The following is a 23716-nucleotide window of genomic DNA, read 5'->3' as shown; positions in this document are numbered from 1 at the left end:
TGCAGTCACTCCTCTTTGGAGACTACTGACCTATATTGTCAGTGGAGAAGCCTAGCCTAGGTATCTTTATTTTTACCAAGTTTCCTGGGTGATTTGTAGCATTCTCATTTCTCATAGTTACTTATGAGATGAAGGCAAAGAAAAGGTTTGATAATAAGAGGATAAACCATTCAGTAATTTTGGCCACCAAACTTTGGGATCAGATTGAGGGGGTCCCCTTATTTTCAGAGAAGCTTGAAACTTACCCCAAAGCACCATCGTGATGATGATCCTGCATACTGTTATGTTTAGTTTTCCTTGTGTTTTCATAGTTATATTTCTGAAGTTTGAATCTGCTTATTGCATTTCATCAAAATCTGATAATTTGTTCTTGCCTGCAGGATAAAGCCCCATCTCTCTAGTGTGGCACACAGTCTTCATTAATCTGACCCTTGCTACCCTTTTTTAGCTTCATAACCTTTATTGCTGCTTTCCCTTCTCTGAAAAACTTCCGTTTGCAGAAACAGAAAATTAAAACCAAAGAAAATGCAGCTCCAGCTCCAGTAAATGATTTTTGGTTCCCTGCAAACCTTATCTTTGCTTTGTCATTCTGTGTGGAGTGCCTTTCTTGCTTTGTCCTATTGGAAAACTTCTACTGATTATTTAAGATCAGCTCAAACAACTTGTGCTCTCTCCCGCATGTTATTTTATAGCATTTATTGAAATACTTTAACTAGTTGCTTAAGCCTCTCTCCTGCTACTGCTGAATTCCTCAAGGATAGAAATCAGTTAAAATATAAGTACCATTAGGGCAGGGACTGTTTTATTCTCTGCCATATCACAGTGCCTGGTATACAGTACGCATTTGGTAAGTATTTGTTGAATAAATCTGTTTATATTTATGTCTTTAGTGTATGGCATATGATGGGCTTTAAGTGAACCTCTGTTCATTAAATATATTATAAATGAGTGAATGAATTATAAAATCTCAGAAATAAGCTATTTTATGGGGTCAGACTTAGAAAAGGAGAACTGATTCTTTGAAATCTTGAGTACACAGCATTGTTAAAATAAAGACACAATAAGAAAATTCATATGTTTTCCTATTGAATGTATCTGATAACACCTATGGTATAAGGAGAACTTGAATAATTTATATTGTGAATCTTAATATTGGTATTTAAATGACATCTAGAAAGATAGCCAGATAATTCCATTGAACTTAATTTTTTTTTTGGCTACAGTGTTATCATTTTTTACTCTGTTTTTTCTTTAGGGTGTTTGTGAACCGGAGTTTAGCCATGGAAAAAATAAAGTGTTTTGGTTTTGACATGGATTATACACTCGCTGGTGAGTAGCACTTTCTGATTGCTTAAGAACTACTACTTAGGATACAACAACACACTAGACCTTTCAATAAACACTTGTTGATGTAGTCACATATTTAGCTGCCAGAAGCTCTTGTTACCAGGCTGCTTTCATTGACATTTGTGAAATTGAATTTATCAGATGTGATCAGATTTCCTTGAGATTTAGATTGTACAGGTAGAACAAGTGCTAAATTAGAGACCCTGGTAAGAAATGATACGATGAAAGTATGCATTAATATGTATATTTGTGCACTTCTGGCTTTTACTTTATTAAGCTGTTCTTCAAGGATGGAATTTTGTGTCTGTCTACCACAGGTAAACTTTTATCAGTTAAAAATTTCAATGTTATTCTTAAGACAAATGGAAAATGTGTTGATTTTCTTTTGAAATTATTACACGTATACTATGTAAAGACTTTAAAAGCTAGAGCTATTACTTTTTTCATTATCAAATAGACCTTAGACACCAGCATTGTTGTTTTTGCTTTTCTATCTCTGAGATATATTTGAAATACTTAATGTATTAGCCAATAGTTGCAACATATTTTGAGAACTTATGAAGTTTTTATTAAAGTATTTGCAGTCTGGCAAAAATGTCACTTAATTTAAGAGGTAGGGATGAACAACAAGGTTCAAAATCAAAAATCTCATGTTGTTACTGAGCATTGAGATAACTCTACAGCACAGGAAACTATATATTCAATATCTTATAATCTATAAGGGAAAAGAATCTGAAAAAGAATATATATATATATATGTGTGTATATATATATATAACTGAATCACTTTGCTGTACACCTGAAGCTAATACCAACATAGCAAATCAATTTTACTTCAAAAAAAAAAAAAAACCTAAAAAAAAGGGGGTGAAGAACTGAGTTGAGCACACATGTTTATATGTTTGTACCTGCACATGTGCACAACTCAGAGTCTTTCAGAAATTTTCTCTAAAGCTATTGTCTTTAAGTACACAAAACATTAAAATGTATTAATTCATTTATCTTCAGAAACTTTATATAGCAGTGTTAGAAAATTGACTTCCATCTCAAATTAGATAAATCTCAATTTGATGTTCAATTTAGGAAACTATAAGTTAATATTAAAAATGTACAAAATGAGCACATGTAGTTTATAGGTACTTGTTACATGGATGTGGGTATATTTTACCAAACAAGTTATGTATTGAAAATATACACTGACTTGATTTTAATTTTTCTTTCTTCTCTCTATAGTCTTTGCTATTTATTTAGTTTTCTTTAACCTTTAAGCTGTTTTTGCAGTAGATTCTTTTTTATATTTTCCCAGTTGGACACGGGCACTTTCAGATATTCTTATCAGAAAGCAGTTAGAAACACTATGCTTTCTCAGTGTAGATCTTGTTGTCCAAATTGGAAGAAAATCCTGCAGTTTCTCCTTTCTAGAATTCTGCTGTCCAGGGAAAAGAAGATCATTTGGCAGCTGAAAGGGGTATTAACTAAAGCAGAGATAGAAGTTAATGGGGCTGGAAAGTGGCAAACTTTTTTTTCTTGGTTGCTAAGGTCATCTTACTGTATTGAAGTAGTTCAATAAGTATTCGTTGGAAACTTGTAATGTGCCTGGTGGATTTTGTTACTGAGCATTGAGATAACTGTATATTCTATAGAATACTTTAAAAAGGAATTCTCTTGTTTAACAAAAAAGTCACTGAATCTTGGTTTCTAAACTTTAAAGCTACCTAATGGTTTCTTCTTTTTATATGCTTTTTTTTTTTTGTAATCTTACTTTATGTTTTAATGTTTATTCTTAGTTTAGACACTATACTTTGCTATATATTAGTGTAATAGTGATTATTATCATTTATTAAGTACTTATTATATGCCAAGCCTTGTTCTAAGTGTTTTACATAGGTTATTTCATTTAATATGCAGATTATCTCATTCACATCACTTATTTAATACAGAATCCTATGAGGCAGATTCTACTATTATTGTCTTCATTTTACAGAGGACACTAAGATTTTGAGGGCTTTATCTAAAGACATTCAGTTGTGATATAGCTGAACTAAGATTCAGACTTAAGCGTGCATGTATATATATGTATATAATATATATGAATATAAGTTTACATTGTATTTTGAATAATGACAGTTTATAGCAAGGTGTAATTTGAAAGTGATACGCACTTCCCCCTCCCCTGCAGACAAACCAGCCAAGACTTAAGCACCCAAAAAGACAAAGCTCTTTAAGTAGCCCCCTTGAGAGACTATATATTATTCCAGTAGTTCTATTTTGGATGAAAACCATTGTGACTATCCTTGTGGTATTGCCTTCACTTCATAAAGCATGTAGGAAAACAATTTTACTGATTTTATACTGCCACCTGTTTGCCATAATAAATATTCATAAAATTTGTCAGAATAACTTTTGGTTTTTAAACAAACAAACCACACTCTTGAAGTACTAAGGACTTTTCACGAGAAAAATGTGCCATAAAGTACAGTGACAAGACTAAAAGTAGTGTTTTTTTGAAAGCTTTGAGTATTTGGGATAAATATCCCTGAAATAAGTGGAGTAACCTCACAGGATGAATTCTTGGAAAGGGCTTGTATTCTCTCTGAAGCCTCTTCTGAGACATTGTCTTCTCTGCAATCCTGACACCTTGGTATATCACCCCCCAGAGCAATTTGTAATTCACTTGCAGTTTTTGTTCACTTGCTTGTCTCCTCTTTGGCCTACTAGTTCCTCAAGGGTAAGGAGTTTCTTTTTCACATTTATGTCCTATGTGTGGCCTAAAATCTGGAGTATAGTAGTTGCTCAGTGAATATTTATTGAATGAAAAATTTAGGTGCATAAGTTTTAATATATCAGTTTAAGAATCAATCATGGTATTTTATGTTTACCCAATATAAAATATACACTAATTATTCAAGTTAAATACTTTTAAGCATGGGCTTATTTTAAAATTTTTAATAAACCTTATTGAAGAATAAGTTACATACAATGAAATACATGCATTTTAATTATATAGATTGACTTTGACAAAATGTATATGCCTATGTAACCAGCAACCATCATCACTGCAATTAAGATAGAGAGTTTTTCTATCACTACAGAAAGTTCCCTCACTGCCTTTGTGAAGTTACTTCTCCTCCTTCTCCTCTCTTTGCCCCCATGGCTTTTTGTCACTACAGATTAATTTTACCTTTCCAGAATTTCATATAAATGGAGTCATACACTGATGTACTCTGTTTCTGACTTCTTTTGCTTAGCATAATGTTTTTGTGATTCATTCATGTTGTGTCTGTCAGTAGGTAGTTCATTCTTTTTTTTTTAGTCCTAACTTTTTAAACTTTTTATTTTGAAATATTTTTAGATTTATGGAAAAGTTGCAAAAGTAATAGTTTGCCTTTATTCTCTCCTATGGTAATGTCTTACTTGACCCATGGTTGACTGTAGGACAATAAAAACTAAGAAATTAACATTAGTACAATACTGTTAATTGAACAACAAACTTTATTCAGTTTATAAACTAAAATCCTTTTATTCTGATTCAAGGTCCAAACCAGAATTTCACATTGGATTTAGTTGTTGTATTTCCTTTGTCTCTTCTGTGATGCTTCCTGAGTCTTTCATATCTTTCATTGCTTTGACACACTTGAAAAGTCCTGGTTAGATGTTTTTGTAGAATGTTTCACAATTTGGATTTGTCTGATTTATTTTTTTTCCATGAATAGATTGAAGTATTGTGCATATTTGGGAAGAATACCACAGCAGTATGTGCCTTTCTTAGAGTATGATACCAGGGGCCCATAATAGGTCTTATTACTAGTGATGCTAACCAGTAAAAATTATGAACTTCTCTTTTCTCTTTAAGCTTTACTTTTTTGGGTCGGGAGACCAGGTAGCAGTCCTTTGTTTTTATGCTGCAATTTGTGTGTCCATTTATCTATTGATGGGCATTTGGATTGTTTCCAGTTTGGGGCTATTGTGAGTAAAACTGTTAACATATATGTAGGAGTCTTTTTGTGGATGTATATTTTTATTTTTTTCTAGGAAAACATTTAGGAGTGTAATTGCCAGATAATGTTTACCTTGTGGGAAACTGACAAATGGTTTTTCAAAGTAGTGATACTATTTTAAATTTGTACCCAGAAAACATGCAAATTCTAGTTGCTTCACTCCTGTCTGCACTTGATATTGTCAGTCCTTTGAATTTTAGCATTCTAGTGAATATGTAGTGTTATTTCACTGTGACTTTATTTTGTATTTCTCTGATAACTAGTGATGTTGAAAATCTTTATGTACTTACTGGGTATATGTGTTTCGTGAAGTGCCTGTTCAAATGCTTATGTTTTAATTGGGTTGTTTATCTTTTTATTGTCAATTATAGAAGTTCTGTATGTATTCTGAATGCTGATCCTCTGTCAGATACATATCTTGTGACTGAATTGACCAATATGTGTTAGTCTATCTATTGACATTCTAGTCCATTCATCTCAGTGAATGTCACATGATCTTGACTGGTTATTGTAGGTTTATAGTTAGTCTTACAGTAAGGTAGTGTTAAGTCCTTTAACTTTATTCTTTTCTCAAATTATTTTGATATTTTAGGTCCTTCATATTTCTGTATACATTTTAGAATAAACTCGTCAGTTTTTCAAAAAAGCCTGGATGGGGTTTTGCTTATGATTGCCTTCATCCCTTATTCCATTTGACATCTTAACTATCTTAACTATGTAGAATCTTCCAGTCCATGAACATGATACATCATTTGATTTACCTAATCTTCTTTAGTACCTTAACATTTTTTTGTGATTTTTGGTATAAAGTTTTCATACATATTTTGTTACATTTATCTGTTAAATATTTCATATTTTAATGTAGTTTTAAATGGTGTTTTACATTCCACTTTCTATTTTTTTTGTCATTAGCATTTGGGAATGCAGTGTGTTTTTGTGTCCTGTGACCTGCTTAATTTGCTTATTAGTTCTAGTAACTCTTTTGTAGATTCCTTAGAATTATCTACTTTTATGATCATATCATCTGCAAATGATTCAATTTTTCCTTTCCAATCTATATATCTTTATTGTGGTTTGGTCGCTAAGTTGTGTATGATTTTTGCGACCCTGTGGACTGTATGTAGTCTACTAGTTTCCTCTGTCCATGGGATTTCCCAGCGAGAATACTGGAGAGGGTTGCCATTTTCTTCTCCATGGGATCTTCCCAACCCAGGGATCAAAACCAGGTTTCCTGTATTGCAGGCAGATTCTTTACCAACTGAGCCACCAGGGAAGCCCATATATCTTTATAATTTATTTTATTAAAAAATTTTTTTGTCTTCATTGTGCTGACTAAAACCTTTGTACCATGTTGAATTAACTTCCTAAGTGTTCTTGATCTTAGGGAGAGAATGTTCAGTTTTTCACTGTTAAATAAGGTGTTGGTTTTATGTAAATAATTTTTATCAGGTTGAGGAAGTTCCCTTTTATTCCTAATTTTTTGAGAGTTCTGATTTGCTTTGTTTTTTAATGTGAATGGGTGCTAAATTTCATTAGATGTTTTTCTGTCTGTTGAGATGATTATGTGTTTTTTTTCTTTTTTAGTCTATTAAAAGGGTGAATTGCCCTGACTGATTTTTGAATATTAAACCAGTTTTGCATTCCTGGAATAAATCCTCCTTGGTCATATACTTGGTCATGTACATGTTCCTTAAATATTCAATAAGATTAACTAGTGAAGCTATGTAGGCCAGGAATTATCTTTCTGGGAGAAGGTTTCAAATTATTGAGCTTCCCTGATAGCTCAGTTGGTAAAGAATCCGCCTGTAATGCAGGAGACCCCGGTTCAATTCCCAGATGGGGAAGATCTGCTGGAGAAGGAATAAGCTACCCACTCTAGTATGCTTGGGCTTCCCTTGTGGCTCAGCTGGTAAAGAATCTGCCTGCAGTGTGAGAGACTTGAGTTTGATCCCTGGGTTGGGAAGATCCCCTGGAGAAGGGAAAGGCTACCCACTTCAGTATTCTGGCCCAGAGAATTCCATGGACTGTATAGTCCATGGTGGTCTGTTGGACATAACTGAGCGACTTTCACTTCAAATTATACATTCAACTTTTAAACAAAAATATGGGGCTAGTCAGTTTCTATTTCTTCCTGTATCAATTTTGATAATTTGTATCTTTTCATCTAAGTTTCAAATTTATTGACATCAAATAATTCATAATGTTTTAAAATTATTCTTTTGATGTCTGTAGGATCTGTAGTAATGTCCTTGTTTTCATTCCTGATACTGGTAATTTGTACCTTTTTTTTCCTTCATCAGTCTAGCTAGGGGTTTATCTATGTTATTAATCCCCCACCCTTTAACCTCTGCCAAGAAAAAAAGAACCACCTTTTGGTTTCAATGAGTGCTTGAGAATGAGGAAGAATTAAATTTAGTGATGATTTTAAATTAATTATGACTTTGAGGTTGTAACCTGCTTTTGTGATAATTGTTAACTATAAAAACAGTACTTAGAAAATTATTAAAGTACTATGCAGATATTCCAGGCAGTTTCTTCATTTGGTTTATATTTTTTATTAGGACCTAGGCAATAATATGGCACCCTACTCCAGTACTCTTGCCTGGAAAATCCCATGGATAGAGGAGCCTGGTAGGCTGCAGTCCATGGGGTTGCTAAGAGTCAGACATGACTGAGAAACTTCACTTTCACTTTTCACTTTCATGCATTGGAGAAGGAAATGGCAACCCACTCCAGTATTCTTGCCTGGAGAATCCCAGGGACAGGGGAGCCTGGTGGGCTGCAGTCCATGTGGTCGCTAAGAGTCAGACATGACTGACTGACTTCACTTTCATTTTTCACTTTCATGCATTGGAGAAGGAAATGGCAACCCACTCCAGTATTCTTGCCTGGAGAATCCCAGGGACAGGGGAGCCTGGTGGGCTGCTGTCTATGGGGTCGCACAGGGTCGGACACGACTGAAACGACTTAGCAGCAGCAGCAGGCAATAATAACTTTAATTTCTGATTATAACTTTTAAGTTTGATTGTTTTGCTTCTGTATTCTCTCAGCACCATTAATATCTTTGATGTTGTTGACCTACTTTCTTGCTTCAGGCTTTAATGAAATATGCCAATTCTCTATGTGGAGTGAAATGTGGCACAATACACTTTGTTTCATTTTTTCCCCTTGTATTGACTTTAGAGTTTGGCGGTTAAGGGCTTAGTTGTTTTAGCTTTTTTTTTTTTTTTAGTATTATCAATAACTAGAAGTAGTGAAAGTTGCTCAGTTGTGTCTGTCTCTTTGCGACCTCATGGACTGTATAGTCCATGGCATTCTCCAGGCCAGAATACTGGAGTGGGTACCCTATCCCTCCTCCAGGGCATCTTCCTGACCCTGGAATCAAACTTTGGCCTCCTTCATTGCAGGCAGATTCTTTACCAACTGAGCTATTAGGGAAGCCAGTATTATCAATAGCTCAGTATATATTAAGTGCTTAATAAATAGTAGCTGTTACAGTAAATGGCTACCTTTTTTGTGTAACTATTCCTAAAGAAGAGACATTCAATAAACATTTACTTTTTTGTTTTTAATTGGGAGAAGGAACAAGCTAATAAACATTCATTTTATCTGGAATGAAATGGTTAGATATGCTATAAAGTTGCTATCTAGCATAATCTATGAATTGGCTATTCTGGCAAGTGATATTTTGAGTGATACAGGGTTATCATTTACAGCATAGATGGATTACTGGTTTTCAGAGTTGGAATGCAGTACTGCTGCTGCTAAGTTGCTTCAGTCATGTCCTACTCTGTGCGACCCCATAGAAGGCAGCCCACCAGGCTCCCCCGTCCCTGGGATTCTCCAGGCAAGAACACTGGAGTGGGTTGCCATTTTCTTCTCCAATGCATGAAAGTGAAAAGTGAAAGTGAAGTCGCTCAGTCTTGTCCAACTCTTCGAGACCCTATGGACTGCAGCCCACCAGGTTCCTCTGTCCATGGGATTTTCCAGGCAAGAGTACTGGAGTGGGGTGCCATCGCCTTCTCTGAGAATGTAGGGAGATTGATAGTAAGGTGAGGATCGGTGTTTCTGAAGAGTCTGGATAGGACATTGCGTCTCATGTGGCAGTCTTGTTTTGGAATGGTTCATTCAGTAAGAGAAGGTGGTTATGGTTTCAGGGCCTACTTTATCACACTGTAAATCTTGCCTAAATTTTTTCAGAGAAAACAACTACATAGGTTTTCTCAAAGTTTCTCTTCCCGTGTTTACACGTTTGAAATATGTATGACCTTTCCATGGACAGAGTTTGGGATGGAATCTAATTTGGGGGAGTTAAGCTATTTTCATAAGAAAACAGTTCTGTTTGGGTCTAGAAAATGACCATAGGAGACCTTCTTTGGCAGGAGAGGTGTCATGGATTAGGTTAGCTTTGGGTCACTTTTAGTCCATACTGATCGGTAAGAAGATTGGCTTTGATAATCCTCATCTTCATGTCAGATGTCAGGGTTGATAAAATTAGTGGTAAATAATCACTTAAAACTTTGATTTATCACTAATAAATAAGAAAGAGGATAACTAAGGTAAGAATGCATACATGGACTCTAAGCATGTTAAGCTGTGTATGTAATTATTCCAGACTTGCAGTTTACCATCAGTGGTGTCAAAGGTTCCATATGAACCTTTGACAGAATGAAATTAAGTTGTGGGGTTTTTGTTCTTTTAGTTTATTAAAAGAGAAATTGATTTTGTTTTTGTTGTATTGCTAAGTTGTGTCCGACTCTCTGTGACCCTGTGGACTGCAGCACACCAGGCTTTCTTTCTCCTCCCCTACCTCCCAGAGTTTGCTCAAATTCATGTCCGTTGAGTTAGTGATACTATCTAACCATCTCCTCCTCTTCTGTCCCCTTCTCCTTTTGCCTTCCATCTTTCCCAGCATCAGGATCTTTTCCAATGAGTTGGCTCTTCTCATCAGGTGGCCAGATGGCCTTATATTAATTTTCAAAAATTTAATGATTTTGCTTAGAGTTTGGTACATTTATTCATTGAGTGAAGTGAATCACAGTGTTCAGTAACAATCCATTCTGATGGGAGCTTCACTGTCTTCATCTCATCCCAATATCAGCCTCATACCTCACATAGTTATTTTTTTTATGAGAAGATCCCTTTATCATCAGCTATCCTTGTGATTAAAGCAAGCTATACTTTTTTTTTGTTTTTATTAGTTTATTTGCAGGATTTCTATGTAAGATTGACATTTTTGTATAGATAAAAATTAAAACTTGCAAACAGAGAATTTTTGGACCTGAATCAGTTTTAATCCTGAAACCTGCCTATAGAATTAATGCCAGTATTGGTATTTATTTAAAGCTTCATCTCTGCAGTACTCTAGGTTAACACTTTATTTCTCTAATGGAATTATGTACATTAATTACAGTATAACCAGTTTGTCTACTAAATAACAGATTAAATGTATACAAAAGTCAGTGTTTAGAATCTAGGTCATACTTCAGTTCAGTTGCTTAGTCATGTCTGACTCTTTGCAACCCCATGGAATGCTGCACGCTGGGCTTCCCTGTCCATCACCAACTTCCGGAGCTTGCTCAAACTCGGATCCATCGAGTCGGTGATGCCATCCACCCATCTCATCCTCTGTTGTCCCCTTCTCTTCCTGCCTTCAATCTTTCCTAACATCAGGGTCTTTTCTAGTGAGTCAGTTTTTCTCATCAGTTGGCCAAAGTGTTGGAGCTTCAGCTTCAGCATCAGTCCTTCCAATGAATATTTGCTATTGATTTCCTTTAGGATTGACTGGTTTGATCTCCTTGCAGTCCAAGGGACTCTCAAGAGTCTTCTCCACACCACAGTTCAAAAGCATCAATTCTTCGGTGCTCAGCTTTCTTTACAGTCCAACTCACATCCATACATGACTACTGGAAAAACCATCGCTTTGACTAGACGGACCTTTGTTGGCAAAGCAATGTCTCTCTGCTTTTTAATATGCTATCCAGGTTGGTCATATCTTTTCTTCCAAGGAGCAAGCATCATACTTAGTCTTGTATATTAGCTTCGTTACCAACAAGTGATGAACTGTGTTCTGGTTTCCTATTTTATTAAGTTGTCTAGTGTAGGTCCTTTCTAGACCTCGGAATTTGTGTTTGTGGTCTTTATCTGAGAGTAATGTTTAGCCTTTTTGTGCCTCAGTGAGACAGACAGATGGATCAGACTTATAAGTGCATTCTCCAGGACAAACCAAGCCCTAAAAGGTCTTGATAGTTGACCTAAGATTAGGTTTTTGAACTTGTGAGAGAGCAAGAAAGTTGTTTTTAACCACATTACTCCTGCTCCATAGAATGAAGGGACCAATCTGTACTATTTGTTAATTTTGTTTCTTTGATTTTGTTTGCATACAGGACTCCTAAAAATGTTATGTTGCAGAATTTGTTGTTACTAACAGTGGACAGAAGAGTGAAAATAGAAAACGAAAGGAGGACTTGAGCTTTTGAGGTTTAGTTCTTGTTCATTTTTCAAGTGGCATATAGGCATAAACAGACCTGGGGTTTCCATTACTGTTAGTATTTTGTTACTTAGTTTTATAATATTATACCTAGAATTTATTGCTGAAGTTTCAAACAAGATCTTTTATGATTAACTGAGTCACATAATGTGCTTAAGATCACCTCCTCATGGTAATAGATCATCACTTTCTGACAGACTGCTAATCTCCAAAACGTGGTTTCTTTAACAAGCAAAATGCTAGTCACTAGCTGTTAAGTGTCAGTCCAGTTCAGTTCAGTCCCTTAGTCGTGTCCAGCTCTTGTGACCCCGTGAATTGCAGCACGCCAGGCCTCCCTGTTCATCACCAATGCCCAGAGTTCACTCAGACTCACGTCCATCAAGTCAGTGATGCTATCCAGCCATCTCATCCTCTCTCGTCCCCTTCTCCTCCTGCCCTCAACCCCTCCCAGCATCAGGGTCTTTTCCAATGTGTCAACTCTTTGCATGAGGTGGCCAGAGTACTGGAGTTTCAGCTTTAGCATCAGTCCTTCCAATGAACACTTATTTCCTTGCAGTCCAAGGGACTCTCAAGAGTCTTCTCCAGCACCACAGTTCAAAAGCATCAATTCTTCGGTGCTCAGCCTTCTTCACAGTCCAACTCTCACTTCCACACATGACCGCTAGAAAAACCAGTGGAATCTTGGTATAAAAAAGTGATTAAAAAAAAAAACACACACACACACAAGCCAGGATAGCTCTTTTTCTGTTTTGAAGGGTAAGTTCCATATACGCTGAGTTTAGACCCAGTCTCATTTTTCATCTTTACCTTAGAGGCTCTGTGGTTGGAGAGAAAGAGGAATGGGAGACCTGGATCTGGGTCCCATCTCTGCCTTGTACTAGCTCTTGGCTACTAGCATGTTGCTTAACCTCTTCATTTACTTCAAAAACAGGGCAGGGTTATAGGGATGAACTATTGGTATAAGGTTTGAATGGAATAATGAATATATGTAAAATGATAAATGCAGGGAAAGTACTTTTCTTGCTCTGACTGGTGATACCAAAATGTTAGTATGCTGAACTTGAGCATAAGGGAAACTCTAAGGAGAAAAGTATCAATATTAATTAAACTCATTTATATTCCTCTAAATTGTGGGGAAACCTGTAATCCTGAAATGTTGACAGTGGAATATTTAATCACTGTTTTGAATTTTCTTCTTAAGTAATGCCAATGATCACAAAAAATAGAAAGTTAAAGTTCTTTTCTGAGTAGATTCTTAATGACAAAGTATTTGGCATCAGATTATGTTTCCATAGAAATTAAGCAGTGTTTTCAGTGAAGGGTTATTTCTTAGCAGGATCATACTGAAGAAATAGATTTCGGGGAAAAGGTTCTTACTTAAAATTTTTACTTTAGGACAGAGGTATCACTGATATGCTTCTGATAAGTACAAGGGGAGTTATTTGCTTTTTTGAAACAGTAAGACTCCTTTAAGTGGAAAGAACTAGTTGACTTTTGGGTTGCATGAAAAACTTAAACATGCAGTAAGTTCCATAGAATTAACATCAAAATTATATATGTAGAATTGTTTTCAGAAATTTATCCCAAGGGAGAGTAGCACAACATTTTTGGGTAGGAGTGGGGTGTGGGGGAAGGTTCACTAATATTTACTTAATGCCCTTCACAAAGAAAAGTCACCCTTGGACTTCCCTGATGTCTCAGATGGTAAAGAATCTGCCTGCAGTGCAGGAACCCAGGTTTGATCCCTGGGTCAGGAAGATCCACTGCAGAAGGGCATGGCAACCCACTACAATATTCTTGCCTGGAGAATCCCATGGACAGAGGAGCCTGGTGGGCTACAGTCCATAGGGTTGCAAAGAGTCGAACATGACTCACCCACTAATACTTTCACTTTCATTAGGAGCTATGAAATGTACTTTACATACAGTGTAGCTTTTAATTCTCACATCAACCCTCTGAGATAGGAATCACTAGGTAAAGAATCTGCCTACTAGTGAAGGAGCTGCAGGTTCAGTCCCTTAGTCTGGAAGATCCCCTGGAGAAGGAAATGGTAATCCACCCCAGTATTCTTGCCTGGAAAATTCCATGGACAGAGGAGCCTGGTGGATACAGTCCAGGGGGTCGGTAAAAAACTGGACTTGACTTAGTGACTAAACAGCAATAGCAAAGCTCCATTTTACAAATAAGGCCCCAGAGTCAACAGGTAAAATGACTTGTATGTGGCTTGTACATTGACTTAAGACCCACACGTTTGTACACTCAGTTGCTCAGTTGTGTCTGACTCTTTATGACCCGATGGATGGTAGCCCACTAAGCTCCTCTGTCCATGGAATTTTCCAGGCAAGAATACTGGAGGGGGTTGCCATTTTCTATTCGAAGGGGTCTTGCCAGACCCTTGCATTGGCAGGTGGATTCTTTACCACTGCACCTCCTAGCTAAAACTTACAACCAAGTCAGTTTCCATTTCTCTTGCTGCTCCCAGCTATCAGAGGTACAGAAGTTATTTACTCACCTCTTGATAAGAACCTAATAATTGGAAAAAGTTCATAAACATAGAAGATAACCCTTCTTTTTTCCCCCAAAATGGGAATTCTCCATAAAGCAAAATCCATCTTGCTCTGGCGTCTAAATGTAGTCCTCATCCTTAAACTACAGATACAGTAGTCGCCCCTTTATCAACAGTTTCACTTTTGATGGCTTCATTTACCCATAGTCAACTGTGGTCTGAAAATATTTAAATGGAAAATTGTAGAAATAAACAATTCATAAGCTTTAAATTACACATTATTCTGAGTAGCTTTATGGACTCTTATACCTTCCTGTTTCTTCCCACCCAGAATATGAATCATCCCTCTGTCCAGGGTGTCCTCCCTGTTAGTCATTTAGTAGCCCTCTCAGTTATTAAATCAGCTGTCATGATATCACAGTGCTTGTGTTCAAGTGACCTTTATTTTTTATTAGTGGCCCCAAAGAGCAAGAGTAATGATGCTGGCAGTGTGTATATGCTGAAGAGAAGCCTTTAAATGAAAAAAATTCTCAATAAGGGAAAAAAAATCATATGCTAAGGTTACTAAGGTCCATAGTAAGAATGAATATTCTGTTCATGAAATTGTGTAAAAGGAACTAGAAAATCATGAAAACTTTGGCTACTGTTTGTGTGATGAGTGCTTAGTTAAGATGGGAAAGGCATTAAATTTGTACATATTTTGAGAAAGAAGGATCATGTAACTTTTATTACAGTATATTGGTATAATTGTTCTATTTTGTTATCATTATTCATCTCTTCAGTTCAGTTCAGTTCAGTCGCTCAGTCGTGTCTGACTCTTTGCGACCCCATGAACCGCAGCATGCCAGGCCTCCCTGTCCATCACCAACTCCCAGAGTCCACCCAAACCCATGTCCATTGAGTCGGTGGTGACATCCAGCCATCTCATTCTCTGTCGTCCCCTTCTCCTCCTGCCCCCAATCCCTCTCAGCATCAGTCTTTTCCAATGAGTCAGCCCTTTGCATCAGGTAGCCAAAGTATTGGAGTTTCAGCTTCAAAATCACTCCTACCAGTGAACACCCAGGACTAATCTCGTTTAGGATGGACTGGTTGGAGCTCCTTGCAGTCCAAAGGATTCTCAAGAGCTTTCTTCAACACCACAGTTCAAAAGAATCAATTCTTCGGTGGTCAGCTTTCTTTATAGTCCAACTCTCACATCCATACATGACTGCTGGAAAGACCATAGCCTTGACTAGATGGACCTTTGTTGACAAAGTAATGTCTCTGCTTTTGAATATGCTGTCTAGGTTGGTCATAACTTTTCTTCCAAGGAGTAAGCATCTTTTACTTTCATGGCTGCAGTCACCATCTGCAGTGATTTTGGAGCCCCCCAAAATAAAATCTGACACTGTTTCCTCATCTATTTCCCATGAAGTGACGGGACCAGATGCCATGATCTTCGTTTTCTGAATGTTGAACTTTAAGCCAACTTTTTCACTCTCCTCTTTCACTTTCATCAAGAGGCTCTTTACTTCTTCTTCACTTTCTGCCATAAGGGTGGTGTCATCTGCATATCTGAGGTTATTGATATTTCTCCCGGCAATCTTGATTCCTACTTGTGCTTCCTTCAGCCCAGCGTTTCTCATGATGTACTCTGCATAGAAATTAAATAAGCAGGGTGACAATAGACAGCCTTGACGTACTCCTTTTCCTATTTGGAACCAGTCTGTTGTTCCATGTCCAGTTCCAACTGTTGTTTCCTGACCTGCATATAGGTTTCTCAAGAGGCAGGTCAGGTGATCTGGTTTTCCCATCTCTTTCAGAATTTTCCACAGTTTATCGTGATCCACACAGTCAAAGGCTTTGGCATAGTCAATAAAGCAGAAATAGATGTTTTTCTGAAACTCTGTTGCTTTTTCCATTATCCAGAGGATGTTGGCAATTTGATCTCTGGTTCCTCTGCCTTTTCTAAAACCAGCTTGAACATCTGGAAGTTCACGGTTCATACATTGCTGAAGCCTAGCTTGTAGAATTTTGAGCATTACTTTACTAGCGTGTGAGATGAGTGCAATTGTGTGGTAATTGTTCATCTCCTACTGTGACTAATTTATAAACTTTATCAGAGGTATGTATGTATAGGGAAAAAATAGTATATGTAAGCTTTGATACTGTCCACAGTTTCAGGCCAGAGAAGGAAATGGGAACCCACTCCAGTACTCTTGCCTGGAAAATCCCATGGACGGAGGAGCCTGGTAGGCTGCAGTCCATGGGGTCGCTAAGGGTTGGACAGGACTGAGCGACTTCACTTTCACTTTTCACTTTCATGCACTGGAGAAGAAAATGGCAACCCACTCCAGTGTTCTTGCCTGGAGAATCCCAGGGACGGGGGAGCCTGCTGCCTTCTATGGGGTCGCACAGAGTAGGACACGACTGAAGTGACTTAGCAGCAGCAGCAGTTTCAGGCATCCCGTTGGGCTCTTGGAATGAACCCATCAAAGATAAGGGTGAGTTCTGTAGTTTTATCCAGTTTTTCTTTAGTTTTTATTAATAGAAGCAATCTTAAGAGAATAAAGCTTCAGAGTACTATATAAATATTTTATTGTTAGAATTCTAAACTTGTGCTTTTTTTTTTTTTTTCAATTAAAAAGTCTTGGGAGAAATTGAACATATGTTTTAGACTCTTTTGATTTTTCTGACCTCCTCTCCTATCTACACCATATCATGAACTACTGGGGGTGAAATTTAATAATCCCGTATTCCTAATCACTTTGCATTAACAAGCCTAAAGTGGGGAAGGAAGATAGAATAAGAAGCTACTGGGAGCATCAGGGAAGAAATAAACTAGTTCTTGGTCTCAGTAAATCAGAAGATTATCCTGCTACTTGCAGAAGCATCTCATGACTTTTGGTTTCTTATCCTATCCTCTCAGGCATAGTCAGTGCTCTCTGATCTTGTTTTATTATTACTGGAGTTGACTCAGCTCACTTGACATTTCAGTGAACGTTATTTGCATGGTGTATTTGCTTGGACTGAAGTCCAGGGTACTCAGATCATGTCTCTGTCAGCAATTGTGTATTCTTACCAAGCTTATTGGCGTTAGAAGCATTTAAAGGGGTGAGGAAAATAATTCTAAAGTAAGAAGTATTATATAATACTGGTGGACTGTCCCTGAAGACATCTCAAACAAGGTAGAGCACATTTTCCCTCCCTTTGTTTAAATTGTGGTAAAATATTCATAACAGCCGTTTTTTCATTTCTAATCGTGTAATTGAGTGGTATTAAATACATCCATAGTGTTGTGCGACCTTCACTACTGTCCATTTCCAGAACTTTTTCGTCATCCCAAACAGAAATTATGTACCCATTGTGAAAGTCTCTCAGTTGTGTCCGACTCTTTGCGACCCCATATACAGTCCATGGAATTCTCCAGGCCAGAATACTGGAGTGGATAGCCTTTCCCTTCTGCAGGGGATCTTCCCAACCTAGGGATTGAATACAGGTCTCCCACATTGCAGGTGGATTCTTTTTACCAGCTGAGCTACCAGGGAAGCCCAAGAATACTGGAGTGGGTAGCTTATCTCTTCTCCAGTGCATCTTCCCAACCCAGGAATTGGACCAGGGTCTCCTGCATTGCAGGTGGATTCTTTATGAACTGAGCTATCAGGGAAGCCCTGTACCCATTAAGCAATAATTTTTCATTCCCTCCTCCCTTCAACCCCTGTAACCTCTAATTTACTTTCTGTATCTGTGAACTTACCTATTCTAGATATTTAATATAAATAGTAGAGTTGTAGAATATTTGTCTTTTCATGTCTGGCTTATATCTCCTAGCAGAGAAGGCAGTGGCACCCCACTCCAGTACTCTTGCCTGGAAAATTCCATGGACGGAGGAACCTGGTGGGCTGCAGTCCATGGGGTCGCTAAGAGTCAGACATGACTGAGCGACTTCACTTTCACTTTTCACTTTCGCACATTGGAGAAGGAAATGGCAACCCACTCCAGTGTTCTTGCCTGGAGAATCCCAGAGACAGAGGAGCCTGGTGGGCTGCCGTCTATAGGGTTGCACAGAGTTGGGCACGACTGAAGCGACTTGGCAGCAGCAGCAGCATATCTCCTAGAATGATGTTTTCAGATTTCATCCATGTGTTATCATATCTCAGAATTTCATTCCTTTTTGAGGCTGAATAATGTTACCTTATTTTTATATACCACATTTTGTTATCCACTGTCTGTCAGTGGATACTTTGGTTGCTTCCACCTCTGGCATCTGTGACTAATGCTGCTATGAGCAATGGTGTACAAGTATCTGCTTCAGTCCTTGCCTTCACTTATTCTCGGTCTATACCCTGGGGTGGAGTTGCTGAATCACATGGTAATTCTATGTATAACTTTTGGGGAAACTGCCACACTGTTTTTCACAGTGATAACACCATTTTACGTTGCCATCAGCCATCAGCCATGCCAGCAGGTTGCAGTTTCTCTGCATCCTTAACCAAAACCTGTTATTTTCAAGTTTCTATTGTTTTTATTTTGATAATAGCTCTCTTAATGGGTGTGAGTTGGTATCTCATTGTGGTTTTAATTTGCGTTTTCCTAATGACTGGTAATGTTGAGCATCTTTCATGTGCTTATTAGCCATATGTATACCTTATTTGGAGAAGTATCTAAAGTTCTTTGTCCAATTTTTAAATGGGTTGTTTGTTTTGTTGTTGAGTTGTAGGAGCTGTTTAAATATTCTGGATGTTAATCTCTTTTCAGGTATATGATTTGCAAATATTGTCTCTCATTCTGTGTGTTGTTTTTTCACTCTCTTGATAGTGTCTTTTGAAGCAGAAAAGTTTTTAATTTTGGTGAAGACTAACCTATCTGTTTTTTCTTCTGTTGCCTGTGACTTTGCTGCTTTTACATCCAAAAATCATTGCCAAATACAATATAATGAAAACGTCCTAAATGTTTTATATTTTTAGCTCTTAACATTTAGATCTTTGATCCATTTTGAGATAATTTTTTTTGTGTGGTATAAGGTAAGGGTCCAACTTCATTCTTTCACATGTGGACATCTAGTTTTAACATCATTGAAGACTGCTGTTTCCTCGCTAAATGGACTTAACATTCTTGTCAATCATTTGACCATATTTGCAGGGAGAGAACTTTTTTAAAAAGTGAAACATATGACAATGTAAACTTGCCTGTGCTTCAGCACCTCTTGTTAAAGAAGGATGAGGTTCGACAGTGCTGAATGAAATTATCATGAAACATCAGCTGAGTTGAACTTAATTGTGGATAGGTATAAACTGGATGAATCTGAAGTTCTTAGTGTGACAACAGGGTCTCTTAAAGGAATGCATTTCTTGGAAAAAAAGTTTTATTTTTATAAACTAGGGTTGTAGTTTGATAAGTAAAGTGCATTCATTTCTCCCCTGAGAATTTCTTTTTTTTTTCCAAAAGAACTTTTGAAGGTGGTTTTCTGATCCTTGTTTCTTTTGAAACAGTAGAAAAGGGGGATAAAACTGAGTGAATAGAGAAACTAGGGTAACAGATAAAAGGAGGGAGGGAAACCTTTCTCCAAAAAGAGATAATCCGTTTTCATAAAAGAAAAAAACAAGGATGCTAGTTGATAAATTTATTAGTAAAAGTAAGTTGGAAAACACTCTCATAAAACAAGCAAAATAAAAATCTAATTAGACTATATTATGAGGACCCAACCCAAAAAAAGAATTGTGAAGATGAGAAGTGATAATTTAGTACTCAAGTACAGTGATTTGTATCAAAGGTCCAGTTAGAATAAGCTGTACTTGACAGGGCCTATGGTTTAATCGGTTTACATAGCTGGAAGGTTTGTTACGTACAAAGCAATAAAATTTACTTTTATCTAAACCCCCAGAAGAGATTTGAAGTGACTTGCAAAATTAAACACATATAAAATGGGTCAAAAGACTGATTTTTATAAAAGAATGTCCACAAGAAGATATGCTTCCAAATACATATTATCCTTCATAAAGTCACCTGATTAGAGAAAAATTACTGTAATATGGCTATTTCTTAGAATTTTAGGAATTCTTTTGGGATTGTTTCCATAGCCAGTTTATAAACCCACAAGAAAATCTACTTCATCGCTTCAAGTAGTCACACCTATTTTGCTTTTTAATATTTATTTTTTATACTTTTTGGCTGTGCTGGGTCTTACTGCTGTGCATGGGCTTTCTCTAGTTGCTGTGAGTGGGAGCTGTTCTCTAGTTGTGGTCCGTGGACTTTTCATTGCAGTGGTTTTTCCTGTTGGAAAGCATGGGCTCTAGGCATGGAAGCATCAGTAGTTGTAGTGCATGGGCTCAGTCATTGTGATGCTCAAGTTAGTTGCTCTGAGGCTTGTGGGATCTGCCCAGACCAGGGATCAAACCAGTGTCCCCTGCGTTTCAAGGTGGATTCTTAACCACTAGACTACCAGAGAAGCTCTCCGCACCCACCTGTTTTTTTAACCCAGTTTGAATTTCCCTTTTAATCACTGGTTGCTCTCAATAACTGCCTCCCCATCACCTTAAATTAAATTCATCATTTGTTGATGAAAACATATCACCAGGGAGATATATATCTAGAACAAAATACTGTCGACTCTGAAAGTAATTTTGAAACTATTTCAGATATGTTTTGAGTAATGAATTATTGGAGTAAGTATATATTGCTATGGAGTGGTTATTTTGAATGAGAAAAGTCTCATTTTGATGAGTAAGTTTTACTACATTTGCCTTTAAAAGGCATTATTTAGGGAGAGAATGGGGGAAAAGGCATAATACAGTTTGATTGTTTTCATTTTGGGATTGTTTTGTTTTAGAGATTTTTTGGTTTTTCTTTTCTTTGGGGGTAGTTGTCTTTTAGGGAGAACTACTTTGGAATAGATTTATTGATCCTTTTTAATAAAGGATTTATTGATCCAACTAGTAGAAATACTTTATTAGTTTGTTTCTTTAACTGATTTAAGCTATTCTTTTTTTAAACTGAGCTATTGTTGATGGCATCCCAGTTTAAATTTTTTCTCACACGTTTATACTGTTTTATTTTGTTCCGCCCAACATATCAGCCTATATGTTAACTCTGATTTCCTGAGAGTATTAATGCATGGTAATACTAAGCCAGGCCTATCATACTAAAAGATCAGTGCTTTTGGTAGAATTATTTTCTCATCAAGACTATAAAATTGATAACCATAGTATAGTTAAAATATTTCTGAGCAATCCTTAATTTGGAAGGGTTTTATTATAACTTACTGCTAATAAAAAGACTGTTCTTCATTGGCCTGTAAATGGAAAGGAGGTTTAAACTGTAATTAAAGGATCACCTGACCTAGGTAATGGAATAATTCTGTAGGTGCGTATGTATGATACTTGTGTGTGTGTGTTAGTCGCTCAGTCGTGTCTGACTCTTTGTGAGTTTATGGACTGTAGCCTGCCAGGCTCTTCTGTCCATGGAATTCTCCAGGCAAAAATACTGGAGTGGGCTTCCATGCCCTTCTACAGGGGATCTTCCTGACCTAGGGATCGAACCCTGGTCTTCTTCTTTGTGGGCAGATTCTTTACCATTTGAGTTACCCAGGAAGCTCTTGATACTTGTGTACATTTGTGCTATTTAAATGTTCTGTTAAAGATAAGTTTAAAAAGTTTTTCATCTAATAAAAGTTAATTCAATTGGGGTAGAATAAATTAGGGAGGATAGATGAAACAAGAATACAAAATAGTGATAATTGTTAAAGCTTGGGTGATGGGTTTAAAGTAGTTCATTTAATTTTCTCTCTACTTTTATGTATGATTAAAAAATATCCTTAGTAAAGTTAAATTTAAAAATCAAATGGAAGAAACTGGCAAAATACCAACAAAGTGACTATATTTAAAAGGGCCTTTAAATTTAAGGTCTTTTTTAGTCTTTTTATTTCTTTTTGAGAGTATAATCTTTATTTGAGCTCCTCTTAATGCTTTTTTCTTAAACTTAAGAATTCTTACACTGTCTCCCTCAGGAAATGAAATACTGTTTCTCCAGCTAAGCATACTTTTGAGGTGGTCTCTGTATGTTAGGAAAGAATTAAAAAAGAAATACTATTTAATACTCCAGTGCATTTTCTTCTTGTGGTTAAAATTCTTTGTATTAATTGAGATATATACTCTGAAAACTATGATTTTTAGATATAGATTTATATTATATGTATATTAACCTGTGTTAAGCTTATACATTTCTTCTGTTATTGTTTAAAGTCGTGTCCAGCTCTTTATCAACCCCGTGGACTGTAACCCACCAGGCCCCTCTGTCCATGGGATTTCCCAGGCAAGAATATTGGAGTGGGTTGCCATTTCCTTCTCTTCTCGACCCAGGGACCAAACCTGCGCCTCCTGCATTGGGAGTTGGATTCTTTACCACTGAGCCTCCAGGGAAGCCCACATTACTTTTAGGCAGCCCTCTTATAGATAGATAGATATCAATAAATATATATCTGTGACTACACGTCATTTCCAAGCTTTGATGGATTTCGCTTCTGTCATTTCTATATCCCAGCAGAGTTTTCACTAAAATTTAGATTCACCTCTGAATTGCGGTAATATGTGGTTTGTTCCTAGATCATTCAGTTCAGCTCAATTCAGTTTGCTCAGTTATGTCCAACTCTTTATGACCCTGTGGACCAATTCCCTAGATCATTAGGGAATTGAAAAGATTGCTTAATAAAACCCAGTTTCATCTCTGTATTACATAGTGTAGAGATAATTCATTTTCAGTGTTCATGGTCTTTGTCTTCCATTGCCAAGCATAAAGACATTCAAATGTAAGTCAGATTTTTCTGTGTGAATAAACATCATATAATACTAGCTGCATCAGTAAAATTACTAAAATGAATTTAAAAAAATAATCGCATGCCATTTTCAACATGGAGAAGTTTGTTTTTAAAGTATTCCTAACAATAGCTCTCTCTGATTCATTATCTCTTTTCTGCTTACACATTCTCTGAATGTTTACTTTATCATGGGGATAATGACCACTGAGAATAGGACAAATGATAACAGAGTTAAGCTGTGTAGGGAAGATTTAGGTTAAACCTTATAGATAAAACCTGCTGGGTCAGGGAACTCTGAAAGTTGGTTACCTAGGCAGACCATGAGATGACCGTTTCTTTCAATCACTGGGAATATTTCTTTGATTTCACAGTCGTTTGTGAAGGTATTAGATTCAGATAATTACATTTGTTAACGACATAATTGTTCAGCATTGTGGTGGGGGACCAAATCAAGTGACTACAGTAAAGGTTCCTTTATTTCCTAAGCTTTTTTTAATCCACCCCTCAATTTTTCCTGTGACTTATATGGTAAAGAATCCACCTGCAGTGCAGGAGACCTGGGTTCGATCCCTGGGTTGGAAAGA

The 23716-nt window shown here is 36.8% G+C and overlaps 1 protein-coding gene across 12 annotated transcripts in view; it reads left to right on the top strand.

Moving 5' to 3' along the window:
- Nucleotides 1-23716, top strand: part of NT5C2 (5'-nucleotidase, cytosolic II) — a 149517-nt gene that overhangs the window by 101862 nt on the left and 23939 nt on the right. For 10 of the 12 annotated variants that reach the window (XM_060405163.1, XM_015103394.3, XM_015103392.3 and 7 more), the window contains one exon: nucleotides 1256-1329. In XM_060405163.1, coding sequence (XP_060261146.1) covers nucleotides 1256-1329 — 74 coding nt within the window. Of the gene's footprint in view, nucleotides 1-1255; nucleotides 19079-23716 lie in introns of those variants that run through there. The other 2 variants (XM_060405166.1, XM_060405164.1) reach the window with 1 other exon arrangement.

The sequence above is a fragment of the Ovis aries genome, chromosome 22 (genome assembly GCF_016772045.2).
Source record: "Ovis aries strain OAR_USU_Benz2616 breed Rambouillet chromosome 22, ARS-UI_Ramb_v3.0, whole genome shotgun sequence".
Lineage (NCBI taxonomy): Eukaryota > Metazoa > Chordata > Mammalia > Artiodactyla > Bovidae > Ovis > Ovis aries.
Note: the sequence above shows the minus strand (reverse complement) of the source record. Positions and strands in the feature narration are given on the sequence as shown.